An 18,798-nucleotide genomic window follows, 5' to 3' on the forward strand; every position below is an offset into this window, starting at 1 on the left:
TATGGCAACAGATCACTCCGGATAATTTAGGGCAGGCTCCCTCAACTTTGGGGACCTGCCTAAGCAAGGGGTATGAAATCTCGCCGAAGATTGTCTTACCCTAGTTCCTTTTGAGCCCGTCCTAGTCAGCGTCGCCTTGCGACAGCTTTGGCCTTGGCTTCAAGTTCATTCATTTCGCTTATCCACCCTTATTCCGTAATTGATATGGCGTTCCAGGCACTTTATCGACAGATAAAACTTGCATGAGCTTCGAGCTGGGTGCCTAGAAACGTCGAGTTCGTTTAACAAATCGGGGAGTTGGGCGTGAAACGAGATGAAGGTGGCCAATTTCCTAGGATGGTATGCTTTATAGAGGAGCCGGGTTGGGGGAAGGGGTGAAGGGGGAAAGGGTTAGGGGGGGCAAAATGGGCCTTGGTTCCGAGACTGAAATGGGCCTAGGAAATGCTCTCAGACTTTTATGGAGCCTGGGCAACACCGGTAGGGTCCTTATAAGAAGTCCCTCAGGAACGCGAGGTGAACATCTTCAAGCCCATAAATGATCTCACATTAAAAAAAAAACCCTTCTTCGACATGCTTCGCCGGACTTCGAAATACCGCTGCGGCGATAGCACTACCTCCAAAAAATCGCTCGCCCACCGGAAGAAACAGAAGCTTAACCCTGTAGCGTTCTATCGGGCCAAAAAAAGAGCTTTCGCGTCCCTCTTGCGCCTAGGTAAGCAACTTTTCGCCCTAAATAGATACACTACGCTAACATTTGAGTAGGTTACATTCAATTTCTAGAAGAAGAAAATCATAGACTTCAAGATAGGCTTGATCTGCTGTTTCCTTCGGCCTCAAAAATAGCGCCTTTGCTACGAAAAACCAGCCCCCCGCCTACTCCTGCCGGTACTGTGACGGACCATTCTCATTCGCCAGACAACTGTGCCGCGATACTTCTTGCGAATAGTAGGGGACCTATGACACTGTCTCATAGGGCTTTCGATCTTAAGGGACATGATTACGTCAAAACATTCTTGGGCTGCGCGACCAGTGCAAGATCTCCCGCTAGACAAAACTACTGCCATTACTTACCGCTAGATGCTCAAGATCCGGACCCGAAAACCATACTATTAAACTTGGCATTGGGCTTTTTCGACGTACAGAGTCAGAAAAAGATAGGTCTACTGAAGGGAAACTGGATATTCGAGATCATCCATCAGGAAATCGACTGTTTCGGCTTCCAGGATGACACGAGACAGGAGGTTGCTAGGTTATGCTCAGAGGGAAATAAACTTCACGAAAGGCTTACCGACGAAGGGGGTGACCCATACGTGCAAGTTGCCGATATGAATAGTCTCGACTCTCTCCCAGTCGAGTATTTGGAAAAAATAGAAACCGTCTTAGCAAACGAGTTTGTAAGAAGGGAATCGGGGCTGTTGAAATAAAGACGGTTCTTGTCTACGTGGTATTGAAAATAGGTAGAATGTATGCTATAGCTTTGAGATTGTATAAGAATTCTAAATCCACATTGATATGTTATATCTTGAAACCAACGGATTTCGGGCGAGAAGACATGCCAGAACAATCTATGCCAATGCAACAGCGCCGTTCCAGGGAACCACGGCCTCGGGTTTACGGCAAAAGGCATAATTCCTTGATCGACGGCAGAAAGTGCTGCTCTTGGTATCTTGAGCTCGGATCGAAATCAAGGGGCGCCTTTTCCACCAAGGTAGCTATTCGATTATCCCACAGCCACCCAGTAAGGTAATGTGGGTGTAGTGCACCATCTGAGAAATGGTTTTTGTATTCGTCCACTTCGTATATGGCTTTTGATATTCGTATGGCGTATTTCGTTTTTATACTAAAGAATTTGATTTTTCCGAGAATGGGTCGGGGAACTGCACTGCTTTCTGCGTTCAAGTAGAATTTGATGAAAGAATCTATAATCTCCCTAACCGCAGTCTAAATATGTGAGCATAGACTCGCTAAGGAAGGGAATTATTACCGCGAACCACCTACTCTTAGTCGCCCCCACCGTCTAGAACGCTCCGGGGCCCCATACAGTTTTATCCTCACCGCGGTTGAGGACCAGACGCGAGGTCGGTCGTGCGGCCCATCCCTTTGAGGGAAGTGCTCATAGGCTTCATCATAGGCCGCAAGGACTTCCGGTTCGATTTCTTCTTCCCAGAATTTCCGGCATGTATCAGCCATTAACGCCATGCTTCCAGGTGGGGGTTGTAGGGTCGAGGATGTTGATCTGCGCTGACGTTTTCTGGAGGAGTTTGCGATCCCTATTTGTTGGCGGGGTCGCCACCCCGATTTTTGCGTTGTGTTTTTACGCTTCCGGCTTTGGCGGCTTGGCAGACTCTGGCATGTGTTTCGCGCCATCCTTGAGGCTTTCGCAGTGGCTAGTGCTTCCGACACCGGTTTGTCTAGACCTAGTTCAACTATTGGCCTAGCAGTTATTCCTCCGTTGAATAGACGTTCATGTTCGCGCTGCGACTCGGATATATACTAAATATCTAAGCGTACTCGCAGCGGGTAGGGAGCTCGAAGGCGGACGCGGACGCAGACGCAGAGAGTTGGAAAATTGCCACTTGGGTATCCTCTGCAGGACGGAGCACAACAGGACTGATTCATGGGTATGAAACTTCCAATGCTAGGTTGGCGGTTCCTCGTGCCTGGGGTTGAGATATGTTAATGTAGGTTAAGACGGGTTAAGGTGGATTCCAAGGACCACATCGTCCCAGACGCTGGACGGACCAAAGAGCTTGGAGGATTTACGTCGTGAGATCTCGAGACGCATATTTGACTCTACTAAGCTGGTCGTCTATCGCGAAAATACTCGCTGGGCAATTTCTAGAAAGTAACTCAATGTTATTTTTACGAGCTCACTATCGCACGGCAACGCCTCGATGTCAAATTGGCATCTAGCGTGTCCATGTCCGATAAGGCCCCAAGAGGGAGCTGCAGAGAAACAACGTCTGGGAGTCCTCTTGACCCCGAAAATGCCAAGGAGCTGGCAAAAGCAAAACATTGGTATGAGCTACGTGGTGTGCATTCCCGTTATGTAGAAAGCAAGGTAGGTGCTAGTCACAAGGCCCTCTAGTGGCAAGGGCTTCATACACCCACTTCCTTGACTACATCGATGCAAAACGTATCCCAAAAGGCGACAGATTTGATCATATAGCTGACACAGCAGAAAGCACCTAGATTCAAGGCCAAGCCGGAAACCGGGGATAGACGGGTATCTCTAAGAACAAGAGTTCACATTATACTACAAGGTCAATCTAATTCCACTCTTTCAACCATTGTATCATTTTGGAAACAATTACTGTACATAGTACACCCCTGTTCAGTGCCTAGCCAATCCAATCCTCCTCCACCCGCGCTCGAAATTGTTATCTCAAACCCCTTTTGTCCAATCCCTTTGACCGGTAGGCTCGTAATAAACGGCGTTAGGACAAAGCCCGAAGAATTCCTTGAGCATAGTCGTTGCTAATTCGCGCCATATATAGTTGGAGCTCGTGTCAGTGTTGCAAAAGTTGAATACTATGGCTTGGCGGTGGGGGAAGGACTGGAGAGTAAATTTGGTGACCACGTCAAAGGATTCAAATTTGTAGCCGCATCCGGTAGGGTTCTAGAGGTGAGATTTTGACAGCAGGCCCTCCGTCCCAGGTCACAGCAGGTGATTTGAAATTCCTGCTCTTGCGCGGCATCGCGTTGATAGAGGTATCGATTCAATCTCTCAGTGGCAATTCGCGCCGTGCTCATCGCTTGAGTTGCTTTTTTGACCATTGTGATTGCAAAATATCCAGGATCGTCTGGTCTCGTACTCAGAGGAGCGGCGTAGATTTCATTTGAAGACTTCACACGCCGCACCGAAGAATTTGACCTATGCGTAGCATATGGGTGTAATGTCCCATTAATATTTTCAGCTTCCGAAGACATACCGATGGTTACTTCTTCGCAAGTGCTGGTGCCTCCGAAGGGTATGGTAGCTTTTAAACCTTTCGGGATTGATGATTAAGTTGTTGTTTGGTTGGGATAGGCTTGCGAGTGTCTGGCCGTAATGTTAAATGTTGAAGGTATTTCTCAAGGGATACTAGTTTAATTCTGAACGGACGCTGGCTTAAATACATGTTTTTTCCGGCCTGGAATCCCGTGTGGATTGGAAGGGCTCAAATCAGTCACAATAGTTGGCTCGGTTTCACATCTTAGCCCCGTCTATTGCCAAAGATCGAAAGGGGGCCGGATGGGGCCTGGCAGCGCCAAGACGGCTTCGGTGCAGCCGCACATTTGAGTAACCTTCACCTACCTTAACCTACCTCAACCCCTCTTCAATTCCCTCATCGGCCCTATGTAAAGGATTTGAGCGCAGGGGGTACGGGTTAGGGGCGTTCCTTATATCAAAGTTCAGATACCACCCTTCTCCGTCGCCCACTTCCTTTACCCTCCTAGATTCTTACCAGTGCTTTCTCGTTGTCTCTCCTCACCTTTCTGAATTTAGTTATCAAGTCTTAGGCCAGAACCAATTTTGTATCATGGAGCCAGTATTTGTAGGTAGTCTTTGTCTAGCAGCGATGGTCTGCTTTCGTGGCCCGTTTCGACTATCCCAGATACCCCCATCAGCGAAATCGTCTTCTAAGTTTTTAAACTTAAATACTCTCGCCTGCACAGAAACGGCTCTTTTGCCGACAATCCTAGCTCTCCGGATCTTCATACTCTTTCAAAGTCACCATGAAATCAGAGTAATGATAGCAATAGATACTCTGGTGGCGGTAGAACTCATTTGCGGACTTTTGTCCTTGGTAAGAATCGGTTATATCTGCGAAATGTCTTTGATATATACTGATTGATGGTAGATGCCGATGCGAAATTCTCTGCCAACACTTGACGTGGTCTTTATCTCAACTTTTATAATCTCTATAATATTGGATATTGCTGCTACGGCGCTCAGGTTTGCCCATGAATTCAGGAGCATTATGCTGTGAGATTTAAGCGTCGCTAACGTTGAAATCCTGTCCGTGTTCATAGGTGGGGTTATCGTCCGGTGTGCCCTCATGGTAGCGGCTATCTTTGCGCCTCCTCGGTAGTTTGGTATTCATTCTTCCAGAAGGCTGTGGCCTCGCCCTCAGACGCTGGAGGTATCCGACCTGGAGGTCGCTGGAAATCTTCGTTGCAATGCTACGTCGCTGCTCGAGTCGTTTTTTTTTAATCCTTAGTGTGTGCATTTCGGTTACGCCGGGGTTTAGGAGGTTACTTGAAAGAGATTTGGTTCTAGATGGTCATGCAAGTCACTGCTAACCCACTTATTGGATCTCCATACTGACTGGCTTCGGCCGAAACCAATTAGTCCGCGATACTGTTTTTCAAAATTGAGGAACTAGTGCTGTCACTACTGTTGCGTCATATAGAAAGTCTCCGTCCAGGGAGCAATTTGTACGCAATAAAAGCGAACCGGCCCCGGAATAAGAAGGCAAAAACTTTGAACTCGGATAGCCGGAGCAGCAACCCCAGAATGTAGGTGCTCCCATCCAGATATCTCGGAATAGGGAACCGAATGATTGGAAGGCTAACAACCCCGCTATTAGCAACATTGTACCAAAAATCATCCAATCCGAAATTGCTGAAGACGGGGATCTAGAGGCATGTTATCGGGCTCCAAGCAACTCTGCCAGTGACATACCGCTTTCCAGAATTACGAGTGGCGGGGACTCGGAGGTCGCATGGCAAGATAGAACGATCGAGTGGTCGAACTCTGGAACCAATTTGGATCATGTTGTCGACAGCGTATACGCTGATCTTACCGAGTGTTAAGCTTCCCAGAGGGCTCCCGTACTAATGCATCAATGCGTATGTTTAAATATCATTAGTAGAGTTGCATGTAGTTATGTACATTTACGGTATTTATTTTGTCGCTACCTTATAAGTACTCCATTTGTGGACCTTATGAAGCTATTGCCTCCATCTATATGTATAAAAATATGTTAAAAATCGCACTGATGCTAGCGCTTAATCAGAATGCGCCGGTGGCATTGTTGCCCTTGAAGTACAATTATTAATATACACAAGTCGCAAATCTGAAAGCAATGGCCTGGGATATAGATCTACAGGACTTCTGTATACACTGCAACAATTATCAATGAATCTTTAGCGGATATATAGCCAATACAGCGCTGGTGAATCTATAGCTACTAATCACCTTATATGGCTTCATGTGTGGGGAAGCGCCTTTTATCTAGAGGAGTCTTCGGGCCGTCTGTTGTCAATGTTTTCAAGCCAGGAAAGGGCAGAATTTTCAATATCGTCGTGTAGTTCTCCCTCCGGCTTACAGACCACCTAATAGTCGTCTGGGGCTTCGATCTTGGCTTCATGTGCGATTTTAAATTCCCCTCCAACGGCTCGGCTGGCGCAGGCCGTGTAGACAATCTACTCCCTATAGCTGTTTCTCGGATATTGGGCTCAAGCTGCTGGGGCTGGGCGGTATTCCGAAATAATTTTCGTTTAAATGCTTTTGGTAGAGGATTCGGCGGGTTCCGGGGCTGCGCAGAGACCTTGCTTCAATTATGGAAATAGAAATGATAAAGTTCTAAGGGCTTTGTAAACGTTGACAGTGGTAGAGTATAATTTTGACATATGGAACGAGTGATTATCTCGAGATCGTGGTTCCTTAAATACATCAGTCAAACGCAGGAATTGGGTTTCACCAGATGAGTTGGACTTTGCGGTCGCGTTTTATAAATTAATCGCGGTACCGCGGTCCACTGCAGATAGATTTACTAGTGGAATTATTGAGGGTATTGACATTGTGTTAAAACTACTCTGGTCTCGCGCTATTATATTTCCATTATGCCCTTCCTTCCGCTAAGAATCCTAATTTTGGTCTCACCATCATCAGCCTAGTATATACTTTCAAAGCTCTCCCGAAGAAAAATACCGTGTTGACAGTGTTGGGAAATGTCCAGGATGTATGGGGGAACTCACTTTGTGCGGTCTGGGTATGAGACCAGGGAGACTTCAATACCGATCGATTTGGGCTATTAGGACGCGGGTTCAACTTTGGCGTTCGAATGCCTGTGGTAGGTGTCGATAGTGACAGCGATCGAATGACAAATCGAATCTAAGATACTATATTTTCTTTTTCGCCGTTCCTCACCCTTCAGTGGTAATTGAAACCAATGAACAGCGCCACCTCTTTTAGTTTCCTTCAGCGCGGGCTGGAGGTTATGATTTCATGCAACGTGCCGTGTTTTCTACAAAACAGGCGGTACCCGCACATCTCACTAGCTAGGTCTAAGTCATATGTTAGAATCCCCTGCATACCCCATTTCCTCGAATTGTGAGTAATAACAAGCGATGGAATGCAGGAGCCATGGCTGCAATCGTGAAGAGGGAAGATTTATGCATGGTACAAACACAATGTGTGCAACTTTTTTGAGGATGTGGGTTTCTTTTGGCGATAGGCAAACAAAGGATAGTGCATATACATGATTGACCCGTTCAAGGAGGCTTGAGATTGAAGCAAAGAATCCGCATGGCGGTAGCAGGGTCTGCCAAGTTACCTCAAGAGCCAGCTGATTCTCGGTGCGATTGATTGTTTTATTGGCATGGGGTGGTCTCGTACCCAGTATGGAGAGGGAAGAAGGCCTGCTGGAAGGATGCGGTTGTTGAGGAAATGTAGCAGAAGTAGAAATGCGGTAGTTGGGGAAATGTAGCTAAAACATAAATGTGGTCAAAGCAGCAATGCAATCAAGGCAGCAATGCGGTCAAGCCGGAAATGCGGTCAAGCCGGAAATGCAGTTGGACGGATGTGGTTAAGTGGACCTGGTCTTACGAGACAATTAACAAATTAGTCTCAGGCTGAAATTTCGAAATAGCAAACAGTTTGTTAATTTCGGCATACAAGTGTTTGAGAATTCATGATCATATTTCCATATTTCATCATTTTGTGACAGAGCTGGCATGAGAGTGGTCAATATCACCCTCCCGGTTAAGTATCTCGTGAATGGTTGAGTGTCTCGTGCCTCCTAATGCTCCCCCTTGTGACCCTTCTGCATACCCTATCCCCGAGTCTCTTTCATCCAACATTTCTTCTGCAAGCGATCGAGGATTCGTAGACTTTTTTCTTTTGTCATTTTGCATCCTCAAATCGAAACAGATCCCGATCATCCAGTTATCCGTCCCGCAACCTGGCTCGTCCAAAGAAAGGTAGTCTTTATTCGTACAACTCAAAACTTGTAACAGGAGGTCGTTATATTTATGATATTTTTGCGGCCCAGCGCCGGCCCGATCTGCTAAGATCTGGTCCCTGACTTGTGTATACAGCAGCTGCCGATCGTATGGACTTTGGTCCTTATATGTTGATATTTCATTGATGTAGAGATCTCCCTGTCTCTGTAGCTCCTGAATTGCAACTTTGCATTCTTTCTATATCTAGTATTAGTATACAGTGGATAAGTTGGCGTTGAAATCTTATCAAAAGTTACCTTGAGAATGCTGAACACCGCTCTGAAACTGTTCTTATGCCAGTCCCAGAAAGAATCTTGGAAAGCTGTTTCGACATTCTTCACGGTAGGTTTCCTAGTAGCTGTTCCTAAACGATAGTCAACAACCTTTGGGGGGTGCTGACTGCTCTCCGACGATGACATCCCTTCGGGTTTCTAAGGATTAACCCTACTCCTCACCAGGCACACGTGTGGCTTCCTGGAACGAGTTTTTGTGGGGTGGTCTAAGTGAGGTGGCATAAATCTTGGCAAAGGTTACAAACTCACAAACTGCAACAGCACGATGTGTTGCTAAACTGCAAAACTGCAATGCGATGCCTTGCTGTACTATCAGGTACCTTTCCGTAACCGGGTGCATGTACGACTATCAAGGCCCTAATGGAGTATTTTCAAATTGCGAGGCTTCGCAATCGTGGGATACAAATTCAAGGGTATGCCCATGCTAAGGCACCCTCAAGCTGAAAGTGACCACACCTCTTGTATGCCCACCGATCACCCACCTTCATCAGTCAATCCCTTTCATCTATTCGTCTGCTTTTTGATTATTGACGAAGAAATCCAAACGCGGTTATCTCAATGATGCCTTACCTCACAAATTCCCCCTTGGAAATTTTGTTAGATATCTGTGCCTATCTCCCTCACAAATCCTTGGCGTTACTAAGCCAGTGCTGTAAGCATCTCCGGTACCAACTACGTCAGCCCATCGAAGAGCGACGGCGAAGGCTGGTCTCGTTAGATAGAGGAATATTACCATATATGCCCCAAAGATCTCTTTCTGATATCTTCATTATTAACAACCGTCTGATAATCCCACCTGGAGCTGTTGCCGCGGGGACTAGAACGTCTCTTCCAAGCACAAACGGGTTCCAAGATGAACTCCAAGAGCGGACGACCCAGACCGGCTGGGGGAGGGTCGGTAGTGGCAAAGGTCAGCTGATGAGCATAGCATATGATCTTCGAGAAATAACTGACCGAGCCCTAGCCTTCTACGACCTCCTTATATCAACCTCTCAAGAGAACGAAATAAACGGGGCCCAGGTAACAGCTACTGATTTCATCAATTTATCGCCAGCTTCATCATTCAAGCCTTCGAACATTCCCGATCAGGGTATTCTCCTATCAACCGTTTTTAGTTTGATAACGGACCTCACAATATTTATGGATGGCCACGACACTCAGTTACTTATGACTGCATTGAAGTCTCTGGGTTCGCTGGCCGTATTGCATGTAACCTATCCAATCCGTAGGTTAAAGGTCTTTGATAACCTCGCCGCACTCGTTTCGCCCGTTTTGCCTCTAAAGGTTCTAAGAATTACCGGCGCCCCTCCCTGCAGGCTTACAGACCTGGTATGAAGCAGCCCTCGAGCGTGCCTTCGAGTATGTTGAAGTGTTGTTTCATGTTAATCATTGGTTTCGCGATCTAATTAGGCGGTAACCACCATTAGCCCGACCCTCCAGATCCTTGAAATTGCCCCGAAAGTAATGTCGGACCCTGATACTCTGTTAACGGAGACAGAAATGCGGCTTGCTTGCAAGATGATCTATGGGAAACTTTTGATTGTGATCGGGGGGCGAGACGTTCAGCAGGTTAGGATCAGCGTCTGCCATCTAACAATAGACGAAAATTGTCGTGTTAGTAATTCAGTGCATACATGGAGAAGGGTCTCTGGTAGCCAACTCGAATATTCTGTTCGAACCATCGAGGTGAAAGACGCTTTTACAAAGATGGTAGCAATCAAGAGAATGGATTCGTCTAGAGGTAACCTACGCCACTTATATGGCCTTGACCGGTTTGATGTATATTAATGACGCATAAATTAAAGATCGGGACCCCTTAGGAATTGACCTATAGATCTAGCTGGCGGGATGATTATGTCACAAATTTACCGCGCTGGTGAAGTCTTAACATTTAGGAATATTCCACGCAAATATCTGTACATACAGGCCAAAGCCGACGTCAACTCTCGTGGGTTTCGCCTGTGCTTTGCATGTTTGGTCTTGTGTCCCAGCCTTGGATCCATGATGCGAGACTTGCCATAAAGTTCTGCCTAGAGAGGGCTTTCGAGATGTGAGGAAACCCGAAATTGGCTGGTTTCATCAGCTTTCGCGGTCTATCCTGTCAGCCCCAGCAAAACAGAGCCAGGGAGTTCGAAGGTATTCGACCAACGGCACAGGAAGCATTCGGCGTCCGGTTCTTGGCGGGTCTCAAGCCAATCTCCCAAACCCAGCCAAAGTACCAAGCAAAGGTCTGGGTGAGAGAGCTTACCCTCTTAGGGCCCAGCTGGAGCTGGGATGAAGGCTAATGGTTGCAAAGGTTGACGAAGGTAGACATATATACATGGGTAGCCCAGTCAAATTGACTCGTTCGCGGTATTCCCGTTTCCACGAAGCGGCTGTCGACGGGTCGCATGATATCAAAAGGTACCTTTCGTATCAATATCGATATCGATTGAAATTTCTTTTTCCTTATAATAGAGTCTTCTCGCTGGAGCACCTAGGGTATTCCGACTCTGCCCCACTCGTTACTTCCCCCACAAGCCACCTTTTATCTCAAATAAAGGTTGAAATTTCGGAATTCCTGCGCTCGTCCATTTTTCTAGGCTGTTATACAACCGCCTAGAGTCGGTTATTCCCTCAATATTCTATCCTTTAGGGGAAGACGCTGGACGGAAACTACAGTGACGTGGTCCGAGCCCATGGCCAATATCCGGCAATCCTTCGATAATCGTGCTGGGGCTTTTGTCAGGTGTCAAATGTATATAAAAGAAGCAATATATCTGCCTGAGGGGGCCATGGTAACCCTAGTACAAGGTGGTATCCACTGAGCCTCGCTGATAAAAATCCGAAATTACGAGTAGATGTTACAACCAGATGTTATCTCCAAAGCCAATCATGCACTACTCGACACCAAAACAGCCAACAAGGGCATCCGCTATTATCCAGTTTGTTGATTTGGGAAGGTGTTGATCATTTTGAAGTGATGAAGAACATGGACTATGAAAGATTGACGAACAAAATTTTTTCTATAAATTGACTGATGTGCTCTGCCGATTGGGAGATTCACCCTGATCTTGCATTAGTCAGTGGATCTCATAGGTAGCTATCTTTTCTTCAACATAATGGCTCATAACACTTCAACTACTACCTCCCTTGAGTACCCGTAAGCCAATTTCCCGCGCTTTGAAGCTAAAGTTATCTACTAACGTATATCCGTAGACGAGGTTTCGACTTCGACGTAACCGACGACGGCTCCCCTCCCTATACAACCTTGCTTCAACTATATTGGAAGATTACCGACTTGGACGACTGCATGTCAAAGACTATGCGTCGTAACGAGCGGCTCGTAGCAGAAAATGATCATTTGGAGCAACTTAACGCTGAATTGACCCAACAGATCCAACATCTAAGGGGTGCAAATACCTTGTCGTCCAACTTAACTGGCGCCAATCTCAGCTATCCCATGACACCGCCGGACTCCCAATGTCCAACAGAAGTGCTGTCAGACGGATCTTCCAACGACGGTATGTCATCGAACCCACTACCCATTACCTTTGGCTAAGAAGGAAGCGGTCTAATAAAGTATGAATCCCGAACCAGGATACTCGTGCTACCAAGAAGACTGTGATCGAATCTTCAAGAACATATGGGCGCGGCTTCAGCACTACGATATTGCCCATAAAGGGGTCAACACTTGCACCCTATGCAGCTTCGAAGCCCCCCTTGATGCCAGTCGGGATGAAGTTTCACAAACACCTAGGTATCATTGGATCAACTACCATTGCGGTCTCCAAACTGCTGTACCTGAGATTTGGCCATATTATCGAACTTGCGGCAGTTGGGTCGATAATGACGATGATATTGTCGATGGAAAGCACTTTTGCGTGAAAGGATCTCCCATAACCCTCGATCGTGCCCAAGGCAACGTGGATATGCTTTTACAAGCTCCGGATTTGGTGAAAGCCTGGCTAGAACTAGTCCCGGAGCCTCATACAATGACGGAAACTCCCTTCAACTAAACTCTGAAGCTCGCCCAATCAATCTTTGTACAGTCCTTTCGGTATATATCTACAATTACAAAATAATTCAATTTGTTTATTTATAACTATCGCATCAACGACAAGTAAACATGCTAATGTTATTCTACTATCGTTTGATTTTACACCTATCTGCCTGTCTATTAAATGATATCTGTTTGATGCCTGTTTCGAATGGTTTTCCACTCAGGTTAAAGCGCTTTCAGAATTATAGGGATGTTATGTGGGAATTGACACTAATTCTCCCCCGACGATAATCACCTATGCTGGCCACGTACAACCATATTTTTTCCAGTCTATTTATGGTATTTTCATTGTTTAAAATAAATCATAGGCCTCATCTATATATCCATGTAGTTATTATTAGATTTTCAGCAACGTTCACATATTTATCTCAAATATGCATGTGTAGACGGTCTCGTTCCCAGAATGCCGTTAGTCAGAAACCTATATATATCGAAGCTCGGTCAAAAACAACAGACTTTTTGCGTTGAGTGGTGGAACACTTCATTTAGAGTTTACCCCACCTTGATGCTGCATCTATAGCTACCAGCGCGTATACCCCACATTGCATTTCCTCTCAAAAACAAATTTGTAAGCCCAAAAGAAAGCTACACCGACGACATACAATACAACCATTAGGATCAAAGTCGGGATTTAATAATTAGGCCGGCCATCATGGATCAATTGCGGGAATACTATAGTTACTGGGAACTAGCGTTCCCGGACGCTGATCAGGCAGCGTTTAGAGCAAGTGCCAGATCCGTGTATCCTCAGAGGGAGGCCAACAAGGATAAGAGAACTTCAGCGGAGGATGTTAAAAACGGTATTTATGGAGAGGGTACCCCTCAAACTCAAAAAAATAAGGATTGGGCAAATCTCAGAGTATCTCGCGTCCGATTCAGAGTTGGGTATTGAATATCGTGCTAATTTATATAGAAAAAAATCTCTATAGTCCGCGAATCCTTCTCAAAATTTTATTCTGAGGAAGACCCGATCAAACTACGGTACGATAACTTGACAACCTCACAGCAGATGCAAATTAGAAGGGCAATTGCGGGGCTTGTCGACTATCAAGATCATCAAACACAGATTAACATCTTCCAATTGGGATTCTCCATATCGGAGCCAGACGCTCTAGCCGTCTGGTTATGGGAGAATCATGTTATACCGTTGAAACAAAAGAAGACCCCAGGAAAAGAAGATATGATTTTGGGGGACGAACCCAAGAAAATCACGCTCCCCCCTTTTGGAGAAATCTCAAACTTTGGAGTTGGGGAGTTCTGATGGAGATAAGGCCTTTGCCGCTAGAGCATGCTGGAATTTCAAGCTCAAATTCTCTGTCCGGTCTCCGAGCTCTCGGCCGTTTAATGATTGGATATAACGATTGCAAGGTAGTAAATCACACGTTAGTAGTCACCGTCTAGCTTGTATAGACTCCCAGCCTACAACGCTAATAGTTTGATATCAATGGAACACGGACATGTATAATCAGCATTTCCCCATCCAAAGTTCTCTTAGCTGCTAGCTTAATACTATATCATCGATTTAGCTAAAACTTTGTTCCCTGGGGCCGTGGGGGATTCCCATCGAATCATCCACGTATGAGTGGCTCCAAGTTGATAGTGAAAAGTCGATCCGCACTTGCTCTAGAACCAGTTGCGGACCGATGCATGTCTCCGGAAGAATGCTCATCTCCAGGTTTAGAGTGCCTATTTGCGGAAGTACGTGAATCTAGTGCTCTAAATCGCCTATGAGAAGGTCTGGTAAGCCGAGCGAACATGATTTCGACATTTGTAGCCAAGATCATACCTCAGAACACCACCTAAGTCATTCCGCTTTTTAAAAATAAAATACCCAATAATTACTAGCAAAATCGAGGCAAGAACAATGGCTGCGATAGCACCGGATGCTATTGGCCTCTTCGAGTTTGGCTTTGCTGAATAACTAGGCCTGTATGTTGAGGCTTTCATTGCCGCTGGATGTTCAAGAATGTTAAACTTCCTAAGCTTGCAATGAATCCAATGTGTCGATGGTGAAGGCTGCCGAGTTTTATATCTACGGCTATTCTCAAGGTTCCTTCTCTTTGAATTTTAGATAGAACCGCACTTGGCACCGTATCCACGCTAAATTGGGAAGGGTCCTAAACCCGAAATCGCCGGAAGAAGGTAGCACCTAATTGGGGGCCTAAACTTGTGTTTAAACGTTTAAACTTGCTAGGAGCAGAGAAGACGTTTGTCGAGGAGAGCGAAGGCGTAAAAGATTTTAATTGCTGCATATTGCATGTTGCAATACCCGCTCCCGGCTACCAGCTTCAAGAAGCCTCCTCAAAGAGGCTTAGATCTGCATCAAGAAAGATGATAGCAAAACGATACGTGAAATTGCCTAGAAATAAACCGGCCCCGCGCTCACCTCTTACTTAGGTGCTTTAAAAGATTGTAAACGCGAGTTAGCATAGGGGGGAAGCATTCACCTTTATATCTATTTACAATCGCTCCAAGCAGTCCTACGAGCTTCCACACAGGTCTAATATTAACTGGCGACGTCTTCGTACAATAACTCAAGGGGTTAAGAACCCCGACGGCGTTGGCTCAAACCGTGTTTGTGAAATATTCTTAGGCCTGCGTAGGGAGTATATATTTTGCTTTCGTTTCGCGGAGAATGACGTGGCCTTGTACGTGGCCCTGTACTGCATTTTGCGTACGAGCGCGAGCGGTTGCATTGGTAGCTGGGTCAAAACTGAGCTGACATATTATCGGTTTAGATGGTTCCGTTTCAGAACAAAAAAAAGAAAATGACGCTAGGCTATTGGAATGGACTATGTATTGAAGATGAAATATGCGGTCAGATACACACATAACGGATATCCCATGCGGAGTTGTAATTCAGCGCAGTTATCCGGCCTTTTGGTAAGTGATAAGTGTGATCTAGTCGAATCTATAGCTAGGACTCTATACTGTGATATTCGGACTGCTTATTTACAAAAATATATAGCCGCACCCCATCTCATTCCCTGCGTAGTATAGGGGCCTTCTTGCTATATTCTACTGGCGGGATAGAAAGACACCTGGCACTCTCCACGCAAATTTTCGGTCAAGCAAGTGTTACCAGGCTCAGTAATAGCGAGGCTATAAGACCAGGTCCTAGCGCCACTATCTTCGAGCTTCTGGTTGATACCGAGAATCCGCGATGGTATGTCAAGCAAATCCAATTGTTAAAATCCAATCCAATAAGATTTCATCGGTAAATTTCTATTTCGGTCAGTTACCATAATCATGCGATGTGATGAAAGTCTAACATTCTAATGCACTCTGCCTTTCGATAGTGCGCGACGCACCTAAAATTCCCAATCTTTAACTCGTCCGTTCTACATACCATTATTGATACGTCCGGATTTTTCGACATACGACATGAACAGCAGACAACGAAGCCATCTTGAACGTCAAGAAATTGCCGCGGCACTAGGGCTTTCAGCTCTACGGTTTACCGAAACGCCTATACAAACGCCTTTTTCGGTCCTCGATTGTTTCTTAGCAACTCTTAACGATAAAGGGGTACAGTTTCAATCAGAAAAGGACAGGAATTCTAGGACTAGGACCGATAATCAGGATTTAGGCCATCTGTCGGCTCATAAACAGCAGCTGGATAAAGAGATACGGGAATTGACATTCACCGCAACCTGTTTCCTTAAACTCCCTACGGAAATCACCCTGCGGAACTTTTTTCTCAGCTTTAAAACGCTTCTTTTGTCCATTTCCCAGCATCCAAAAGCGATTCCCGATGTTTCACCATGGAAGACATCTATCGACGTACTCCGCAGATGTATTCTATCTCCTCAGGGACTCGCGCTTTGCTATGAAATTCCCGAAGTTCATCGATTCGTTTTGCTTGGCTTGGAATCAACTATACTACTCCTTGGGCGGCGCTGCAAGAACATGACAAAGGATGAAATCATACAGGTCCAGGCCAGCATGTCATTTTCAATTGGGGCATTGCGCCAGCTGTCCGACGATCTTTTGGCGCTCTGGCATGAATTCCGGCTCTATAATTCTAACGCTCGTTTTCTGGCGGGCGGGCAAGCCTTGGATGATACCAGGCCCGGTGGGGAAATGACGCTCGATATGGATAACAACTTTCCCTCGGCTAATACGGGTTGTGTATGCGTCGCGGGTCGAGATCTGCTTATCCTAGATATCGGTCGCCCGGCCAGCGCTGCAGTTTCTCCGCGACACACATCGGAGCTCGACGGTAGACAAGACGCAACCATCGAGAATTCGAAAGAGAGCTGGAATTTCCAAGTAGGAACGAACGAACCCAGTAGATACAAGTTTGTCTGTTGAGCCAGGAGTTGGCGGATCAAATCTAGAAATACCACAAATGTATGTACACCTCGATCTTCTATGGCAACGCGATTGAACCAAATGAGCATGCGCATATATCAGTTTTCCCTCTTGACTTTTCCCTTTTTCATTGCAGGTACGACTAAACAAAATTTTAATAGTAAATGATAATATATCAACAATCATTATATATTGTATACTAAGATTGCTATAAAAAAAGTATGATACTATAAGCTGGCCTACTACTTGCGTATCAGTCATTCTCATGTTACTTCCCAGTCTCGATCTTATCTGATATCTGCCGCCGCTTAGGCACGCATACTTGTTCCTGTAAATAAGGGATCGATAACATCAATATCTAACTAGAATACTAGAGTGGTACAGGCGCATAAGTGTCATCTTTGCTCGAATGTTTTCCTTAGCGGCCATGCCTTAAATAGGCATGCGAATTCCGTACCCGGCTGTTTCGGGAGTACTGATAGCCTGGTCATACCCAAAGACTGGGAGCCATATGTGTGCAGAGAGACCCGCTCTCGACCCAGTCTATTTAGCTGCGATATTGACTCCTGTACAGCGGCATTAAAATTACGAGCTATTGACTATTGTTATAAGGATTGGGTTATAAAGGTAAGATCTCATTTGGCTAAAAAGCATGGGCGTCTTATGATGATCATTTGTGGAGACTGTCCGGGACAGTCGTTTATGACGGTTGATGCAATGGTTGGTCATCGAAAGTGTCATGAACTCCCACCACCGAACGAAAGTAGCTTTAGAATCACGCTATAGTTGTATCTAATATGTTTTCGACATTCCATTTTTTTAATTTTCCCGAACAACTTCGCAAGAGCCATGTAGAATATATCAACATAAGGTTATGTAAGTCCCATCATAAAGATGTACACGTCTCACTTTCAAGGGCCTAGGCGGCCGCGGCCGTCCACTGCATCAGCCGTCGCTCTCTTGCTTGCTCTAGACCTAGTGGCCTTGGAGGGTTTTGGTTATATGCTGTTCCGGAAATCTAGGTGGGATTAATCCGGTGTTATTGTAGCGTAATACGGTATTAATACGATATCGTGGCCAATATTCGTCATATAAATTGGATTAGAACGGTATTGAAAAACAGGCCCCTTCTGGCAAAGTAATTTAGGATTAAACGACCAATATATACTATACGAGAGACCTACGTTAGTTGTTTTCGTACCTAGACGTCGGAAGGGCTGGTAAGCCGTTGCTTGGACTTTAGCTAGGTGTAAGTCTGAATCGGTATATACCGGGATCTAGTTTCTAATGAAACTCTAGCTGCGGTCTACGGGTCAGAAAGCAGCCAAGGCCCTGAAATAGATGCCACCCAATATGGTCGTGGGTATGATCACGTGAAGAAACGTTCGAACATGGACATCAATACTTTATATATTGTCACGATATATATAGCATAATAATATTCCATGTATATATAAGCACGGAGTTCGTGCGGGCCTAGCCCGATCCCGTAATCAAAAGCTCATTCGCATAGCACCACCAGCCACCGGCCTCCTGTATCTCTGCCCTTTGCTCACGTGCTCATTGTGCTCCTGTAACTTTGTTACAAGACACATATGTTGGAATTTGTGGCAGCTAACTTAACTCCGGGGCCAAATGGGGCCTGAATAGTCTTTATCCATGTGTACAGACTAGCTCGCATATTGTTTACTTTTTTGTGCTCATTTCATTGATATGATATATGATTGGCGTCTAGGAGCAATCTTTACTTTTCGCGTATTGACTAGGATAGCGCTTTAATAGGTAGAGATCCCCGGGAGCCTCTCCGTAGTAGGCGGTACTTCTAATCAACTAATCCTGTCTCTTTGCACTGATGCGGAGAATGCTTGCACTACAAATCGACGGAACTATAGTGAAGTCTATAGTATTCATCTCAAAGTTTAATATATTGGTGAAATA

At 45.6% G+C, this 18,798-nt stretch overlaps 9 protein-coding genes across 9 annotated transcripts; 6 read left to right on the plus strand and 3 right to left on the minus strand.

Moving 5' to 3' along the window:
* Nucleotides 1-570: 570 nt before the first annotated feature.
* On the plus strand, nucleotides 571-1,424 carry AOL_s00091g42 (uncharacterized protein; the record flags this gene model as incomplete). Its single annotated transcript, XM_011125800.1, has 2 exons — nucleotides 571-712; nucleotides 763-1,424. 2 exons carry the CDS (start codon nucleotides 571-573, stop codon nucleotides 1,422-1,424), a joined length of 804 nt encoding a protein of 267 aa, XP_011124102.1.
* Nucleotides 1,425-1,611: 187 nt separating this feature from the next.
* AOL_s00091g43 (uncharacterized protein) lies at nucleotides 1,612-2,367 on the minus strand (the record flags this gene model as incomplete). The annotated part of the gene is made up of 2 exons (XM_011125801.1): nucleotides 1,612-1,941; nucleotides 1,999-2,367. 2 exons carry the CDS (start codon nucleotides 2,365-2,367, stop codon nucleotides 1,612-1,614), a joined length of 699 nt encoding a protein of 232 aa, XP_011124103.1.
* A 1,164-nt stretch (nucleotides 2,368-3,531) lies between these two features.
* On the minus strand, nucleotides 3,532-3,930 carry AOL_s00091g44 (uncharacterized protein; the record flags this gene model as incomplete). Its single annotated transcript, XM_011125802.1, has 1 exon — nucleotides 3,532-3,930. The coding sequence occupies one exon, from the start codon at nucleotides 3,928-3,930 to the stop codon at nucleotides 3,532-3,534; it is 399 nt and encodes a 132-aa protein (XP_011124104.1).
* Nucleotides 3,931-4,562: 632 nt separating this feature from the next.
* On the plus strand, nucleotides 4,563-5,799 carry AOL_s00091g45 (uncharacterized protein; the record flags this gene model as incomplete). The annotated part of the gene is made up of 5 exons (XM_011125803.1): nucleotides 4,563-4,790; nucleotides 4,845-4,939; nucleotides 5,017-5,126; nucleotides 5,397-5,502; nucleotides 5,574-5,799. 5 exons carry the CDS (start codon nucleotides 4,563-4,565, stop codon nucleotides 5,797-5,799), a joined length of 765 nt encoding a protein of 254 aa, XP_011124105.1.
* A 2,124-nt stretch (nucleotides 5,800-7,923) lies between these two features.
* AOL_s00091g46 (uncharacterized protein) lies at nucleotides 7,924-8,630 on the minus strand (the record flags this gene model as incomplete). The annotated part of the gene is made up of 2 exons (XM_011125804.1): nucleotides 7,924-8,409; nucleotides 8,469-8,630. 2 exons carry the CDS (start codon nucleotides 8,628-8,630, stop codon nucleotides 7,924-7,926), a joined length of 648 nt encoding a protein of 215 aa, XP_011124106.1.
* Nucleotides 8,631-9,242: 612 nt separating this feature from the next.
* Nucleotides 9,243-10,338, plus strand: AOL_s00091g47 (uncharacterized protein; the record flags this gene model as incomplete). Its single annotated transcript, XM_011125805.1, has 3 exons — nucleotides 9,243-9,833; nucleotides 9,915-10,245; nucleotides 10,310-10,338. 3 exons carry the CDS (start codon nucleotides 9,243-9,245, stop codon nucleotides 10,336-10,338), a joined length of 951 nt encoding a protein of 316 aa, XP_011124107.1.
* Nucleotides 10,339-11,605: 1,267 nt separating this feature from the next.
* On the plus strand, nucleotides 11,606-12,502 carry AOL_s00091g48 (uncharacterized protein; the record flags this gene model as incomplete). Its single annotated transcript, XM_011125806.1, has 3 exons — nucleotides 11,606-11,646; nucleotides 11,703-12,007; nucleotides 12,084-12,502. 3 exons carry the CDS (start codon nucleotides 11,606-11,608, stop codon nucleotides 12,500-12,502), a joined length of 765 nt encoding a protein of 254 aa, XP_011124108.1.
* Nucleotides 12,503-13,198: 696 nt separating this feature from the next.
* Nucleotides 13,199-13,807, plus strand: AOL_s00091g49 (uncharacterized protein; the record flags this gene model as incomplete). Its single annotated transcript, XM_011125807.1, has 2 exons — nucleotides 13,199-13,346; nucleotides 13,476-13,807. The coding sequence occupies 2 exons, from the start codon at nucleotides 13,199-13,201 to the stop codon at nucleotides 13,805-13,807; spliced, it is 480 nt and encodes a 159-aa protein (XP_011124109.1).
* A 2,123-nt stretch (nucleotides 13,808-15,930) lies between these two features.
* On the plus strand, nucleotides 15,931-16,860 carry AOL_s00091g50 (uncharacterized protein; the record flags this gene model as incomplete). Its single annotated transcript, XM_011125808.1, has 1 exon — nucleotides 15,931-16,860. One exon carries the CDS (start codon nucleotides 15,931-15,933, stop codon nucleotides 16,858-16,860), a length of 930 nt encoding a protein of 309 aa, XP_011124110.1.
* Between the last annotated feature and the right edge of the window lie 1,938 nt (nucleotides 16,861-18,798).

Source organism: Orbilia oligospora (genome assembly GCF_000225545.1).
Source record: "Orbilia oligospora ATCC 24927 unplaced genomic scaffold scaffold00091, whole genome shotgun sequence".
NCBI lineage: Eukaryota > Fungi > Ascomycota > Orbiliomycetes > Orbiliales > Orbiliaceae > Orbilia > Orbilia oligospora.